A 5,843-nucleotide genomic window follows, 5' to 3' on the forward strand; every position below is an offset into this window, starting at 1 on the left:
TGCCGGCAGCGCTGCTCGCGCTAGCGCTGAGCCCGGGGCCCGCGGCCGCCGCGCCCTGCAGCGCCGACTGCCCAGCGGGTGAGGGCGAGGTCCGGGCCGGGCCGGGCCGCGCGGTGCCGGGCGCTGCCCCTCTGCAGCCTCTGTCTGTCTCGGCCTGCAGGTACCTTCGTGGTGAGCGCGGGCTGCACACGGGGCGCGAGCTGCCGGCAGTGCCCGCCCGACAGCTTCTCCAGCGCCGCGGGACTCAGCGGCTGCACCCTGTGCCGCAAATGCGAAGGTACCGGTAGGCGACAGGGTCCGGACGGGGCGGCGAGGTTTAACCTCCGCCTGGATTGGGTGGAAACAAACAAAAAAAAAAAAAGGAAAGAAAGAGCACTAATTTGTCATGTCGTTGTAAGTGGAGATGTTACCAGTGAAATAACATGATGCATCTCACTGAACTGACCAGCTTTAATTTCTATAAGAGTAAAGGTCCCAGGCCTTTGCTGCACTAGTTTTTGTGTATTTGTTTTTTTTGCGTGTGTGTAACATCAGGCTCGTTTGCACTTTCCAGGAAGATTCATGTATTTAAAAGTGTGCTCACCAAAAAGCGATGCCCAGTGTACCTGCAAGGAGGGGTACCGATGCAGTGGCGACGGCTGTTCCCGGTGTGACAGAAGCTGCGGCGTGGGTGAGGAGAGCACTGGGAGCGGTAAGGTTGCCTTCCCTGCTAGCTTAATGCGCTTGCATCCCCGGCACCATACACAGCCCGGCCTCTTGCACAGCTCTGAAAGAATTACAGCAAGAACGTCCTAAGATAAAAGCTGCTGGTGCTATTCAGCAGTTTGCATGCTGCGTGGAGTGAGCACAGTAGCAGACAAGCCCACTGAAATCATGCACCAGTTGGTTCCCTTCAAATGACACTTCTTTTGTTACCAGCATGTAGGAAACTGTATCCAAGTACGTTGTACTAGTACATAGCTCACAGGGATGGGCACAGGGAAGGACTTGCCATGAACAGTTAGAGCAACATAATAAGATAAAAAGAATAGTAATTCTGTGAATGTAGATCATAGTTACTCTAAGCTGTTAAAAATAATGTTTCACGTGTTGTTCTGTGTGCTCATCTTGTAAAAACATACCTGTCCTTGTCTGTTGAAGGTTGCCAGACTTGCCACTATGGAACTTTTAATGATCAGCCAAATGGCTCCTGTAAAAACTGGACAAAGTAAGTAAGCTAAAAATAAATGCTGTAGCTTGACTGGACTTTGTTTGCACGATTTTTTTTCCTTTTTTTTTTTTTTTTTCCTTTAAATGTCTTTCAGGTGTTCAGCAAACCAGGTTGCGGAGGCTGGAACTGCAGCAAAAGATGTAGTTTGCAAACATACTTCAGATAATCCCACTTTAGCCACTGTTCTACCTACCACTTCTCCTGGGATTCCACTTTTTGTCACTGTGCCAGGTGAGTCACTGTATAATATTGCTTACAGAGCTGAGGAATTATGACCAACATACTACAGCTTTTTGACTTACTGTTTAAAGCAGGAGTCCTTTCTCATATCTATTTTTCAAGAGTAATCTAGAAGCAGCCATGTTGAAATGGAGACAAGGAAGTCAATTAATTAATGTGCAGTAGAATTTTGCTCTGTAGCACTTCTTAAAGAATGTTATTTGCTTCCTAGGGAAGAATATCCAGATGGACATTATCAGAATTTCTCTTGCTGTAGCTGGCCTGTTGTGCATAGTATTTCTGCTACCTTCGTGTGTATGCTTCAGCATCTGGCAGAAAAAGAAACTACATGCTGTCTTCAAGAAAAGTAAGATAGATATGCTCCTCAATTTAATTTACCTTTTTGAAACTAGGAAGAAATCAGGAATCCACATTTTTGAAGTCTCTCTAAAAGATAGTTGCAGATTTTTTTTTTTCTTCTGGAAGTTTGAAATAGTAACTGAAAGGAAAATTAATTTTGTTATTTTTATTACAAAAACCTCTTAATTATCAGTGGGTGGTTTACAGGCTAACTGCAAGCATATCCATAGAAGTGAAAGTATCCGTGCAGGTAGAAAAGCTTAACTGAGCTTTACTAATCTAATTTAAGGGTCAGTTCTATTACTTTCAAGTACCAGCCTTGGCATGCACATCAATAGCACCTTCCATTTCTGTCTGCTCAGAAACAGTATCAGGGGCCTGGAGGCATTATCTCTGAAGTTTGGCTTCAGTAGAAGAGGGTTATCAGTCACAGAATTTTTAAGGTTAGAAGGGATCTCCGAAGGTCAGCTGGTCCAATGCCCTGGCCTTGGACCTGAGGGATACTGAGAGCAGGTTGCCTAGGACCATCTCCAGGCAGCTTTTGAAGATCTCCAAATGAGGAGACTCCACAAGCTCTCTGGGCAACTTATGCCAGTGCTCAGTTACCTGCACAGTAACAAAGTGCTTCCTGATGACTAGATGAAACCTCTTGTATTCCGCTTTGTGCCCATTGCCCCTTGTCATGGCAGTGGGCACCACTGAAAAGTGCCTGCCTCTGTCTTATTTGCACCCAAAGCTGGAGTCAGGTCTACACTGCTGTAGACATGCTGCTAAAGAGATGCAGAACCAGCCTGAACCTAGCACTGCCCTCTGAGAGCTAAAGCGCCCTCTGAGGAAGCACAAGATTACTAAACAAAGATGAGATGAATTGCATCCAACAGTTTATCAAGCTCTAGTTTGGCTCTACCTAAAGCTTTTTTTTTTTTTTTCATTTAAAGTGAACTGTACACTAGTACCTGTACTACCTAAGCTTTCCAATTATTTGGAGAATACTAGTCTGTATTACCTCGGATAATGGAAAGTGACTGTAATCATAAGTTAAGCTACCAGAAGAAAATTTGCTTGCAGTTTCCTAAGTGTTCCAAATCAGGACTTTTCTCCCAGTCCTTTGCAGCTGACACTGACAGCTGTTAGCAAAAGCATGTATTATCTTAAAATTAACTGGAAGCAAAAGACTTTGGAAAGGAGGGGATGGGTGGTCCTGTGTGGAGATAGGAGTTGGACTTGGTGAGCCTTGTCTGTCCCTTCCAACTCAGGATGTTCTGTGAGTCTATGATCTTGAAACTTCTAAAGTGTGTCTGAGTAAGCATGTACATGTCACTCTTTTGCACTGCCCTGTATACCTAGTTGTCTTATTAAGAAAGCTAATACTATAGTTACCCTTCAAACAAGCAACTAGAAGAAAATAGCAAGGTTGTTTTTGTTGTTGTTCTGTTTTTATATTTCTCCTGGCAGATATAGGGTTGATCTTCTAGGGTAATTCTGAATACAGGAGAGAATGTTACTCAGACAAAAATAAGCAGAAAAACAACAATTCCAAGTTAGCCTTCCTTTCATCCTTGTGGCCAACAGTACAAGCAGCAGCTGTTGCATTAGGGAAAACAAAGTATTATAAATTAGTTTGATTAGAAATAGGGTTGTTGAGGAATAATTTCACACCAGATTATGGAATCATGTGGAAAAATAATTACTGTTGACTTCTGCAGTTGCGACTTGAGGAAGAGTGAAGCAGGGTGGCAGAATAAAAACAACAGAAAGTGAACATTTGCTCTTTTTCTTTAGTGCATGCTACACCTGAACAATCAGTTCAGGAAGATGCCTGCAGCTGCCGCTTTCCTGAAGAAGAACAAGGTGAATATCAGGACTGTGGCAAATCTACAGAATTCAGAGATCTTTTGGAGAATTAGGAATTGGACTGTCCAGGTCAACCGTATTTGTGTTTCCTTTTAGAACACAGAACAAGAACCTGTTTACATAGAGAGGAAACAATCTGTGAATTTCAGAGTGCTACATAGCCCAGCAAGGAAGGAAAAAAGCGTATCTTTCCTAATTCTTAAAAAAAAGTAAAAATATATAAAAATATCTAGTTTGTTGAATTTCTTTATCAAGGACTAGGAATCATATTTCTAAGTAGTGCTTGATCTAAATGTAGTACTGCACTTAAAAGAGATAAGAGAAGGCAGTATGGCTTTCTCATTCCTCTTATAAATGGTGTCTGAGCCATAATGTACATGCAGTCTGAAAGCATTTGTCACTAAAAAGGAGATCAGTAGCACATCGGACAGCCACATGTGACACTCGTGGTCTCTGTATTACCGTTATCAGCTCAGCTGTCCTTTTGAGTGTAGAGCTGCAGCTCCTCCCATATCATGGCTCAAACCCAACAGTGTTGGGTTCCTTTTGCAACTACAGATAGATCTCATTTCAGATTTTCAGTTGCCATCAGACGTGGAAACAGATACCTGGCCTGACCATCACATGCTTCCTTATGTAAGAGAGAGGAAGATATGAAAATCTAGAGCTGTAAAGTGAATTTTATAATAGTTTGTGTCTGCTGGTGTAGTCTGGTGATTGCCTTAAAAGAGGTAGCGGAAACTCTGAGAAAAGCTGTGGTTGACTTGCTCTTAGAAAGGGATGTTACAGTGCAGCTGGACTGTAACACCTTCTGATCTACATCATTCAGCTTTGATCTTTTAGGTGATGTAAATATATTATGTACATTGCAGATGAGGTATATGTAGAATGCGATACATTTCTGGTACTATTTCTGTAACTCTGAGGTTGGAAAGATTTTAACATCAGACAGTGTATCTGTCTTTTTGATCAATTACTGTTACTTTGGTCTTAAAGAGAAAAAAGAAAATGAATGTTTTGAGTCACGGCAATGACATCATTTTTAACCTTTTTCAAAACCACGTATTTTATTTTATTTCTTCTGTAAATGTTGTTCAAAAATAGAATGAAAGCCCACTAACCTGTTGGGTAAAGGGTGATTTTCCTATGTGATTCCAACTTAAGAGAAGGATGCTGTTGTGTTTGAAGAATAACAGCCCATTTCTCCATTCAGCACAAAATCAAGATAGGTGATTATTTTCACCAAACCATGCTTACTAATTTTGATAAACCTCCTCTTTTGTAATTTCTTATACACATTAGGAAATAAGTGTAGTAACCCTGAACTGTAAAGTTAAGTATATTTAAATAAATTGTTTTGAGTCCCTAGTCCAAGTCTCCTTTCATCTCTATTCATAAGAAGTAAGTGACTAGTAAGCCAAGTTCACAAAAACTTAAAGACACAGATAGGACATATGAAAACCCACCAATATCTATAAATCAAAGAGTGGACTTTACAGCTGGGGAGGATATTTTAGAACCGGATAAAATAGTTCTGCTTGCGATTAGTTTCTAATCCACACATTAGGTATGAGAATTAATGTACGCATCCTGGAAGAACTCAGAATAGCTGGTGTTTCTTGCTTGGAAAAAGATATACTAGGTGGAGTTTTATATTTTGCTAGTGCATTCTGCATACATTTTGAAATACCCAGAAGACTGTGAAACCTTTATCCTCCTCTTCTGTACTTGAAGTGAAAAGCAAGTCTACTTACTCTACTTGAGGTGCTCATTTCAACACTTTTTCCAGAGCTTTGTTTTGCTATTTCATACCGAAGCTTCAGCTGTGACATGAAAGTCTCACGAATCAAAAGAAAGCCTGTGGTGTAACAAACAAACAAATAAAAATACATAAATCAGTACAAATTAATTTCAGAAAACAAGGGACACATTTACACCAGAACTGGTCAGCTGGACTATTTCAAGGAACAGTCATTTTCAGAAAGAAAAGAAACAATCCAAATGAAATTCCAGGTGCAATCTTCCTTTAAATCAAAGGATTATGTTAATAATTCTACCTGTAATTTTTGTCAGTTAAGACCATAGAAGCGTAAATTAATGATAAAATAAGATTTGTGCTCTTTCTGTGAAATACTTAATTACATCTACAATTCAGACATGATTTTAAATCAGCCAAGAAGCCCTAACACTGAAGAGCAAA

General features: G+C 40.9%; 1 protein-coding gene across 1 annotated transcript in view; it reads left to right on the plus strand.

Annotated features, from left to right (window-relative positions):
- The window catches only part of TNFRSF9 (TNF receptor superfamily member 9), a 10,740-nt gene extending 5,729 nt beyond the window's left edge, over nt 1-5,011 (plus strand). Inside the window, exons 2-8 of the mRNA XM_035344686.1 lie at nt 10-78; nt 161-277; nt 554-691; nt 1,141-1,207; nt 1,305-1,441; nt 1,662-1,796; nt 3,572-5,011. Coding sequence (XP_035200577.1) covers nt 10-78; nt 161-277; nt 554-691; nt 1,141-1,207; nt 1,305-1,441; nt 1,662-1,796; nt 3,572-3,696 — 788 coding nt within the window. The 3' untranslated portion in view covers nt 3,697-5,011. The remainder of the gene's footprint in view (nt 1-9; nt 79-160; nt 278-553; nt 692-1,140; nt 1,208-1,304; nt 1,442-1,661; nt 1,797-3,571) is intronic.
- The last annotated feature ends 832 nt before the right edge of the window (nt 5,012-5,843 follow it).

Source organism: Oxyura jamaicensis, chromosome 21 (assembly GCF_011077185.1).
Source record: "Oxyura jamaicensis isolate SHBP4307 breed ruddy duck chromosome 21, BPBGC_Ojam_1.0, whole genome shotgun sequence".
In the NCBI taxonomy this organism is placed as follows: Eukaryota; Metazoa; Chordata; class Aves; order Anseriformes; family Anatidae; genus Oxyura; species Oxyura jamaicensis.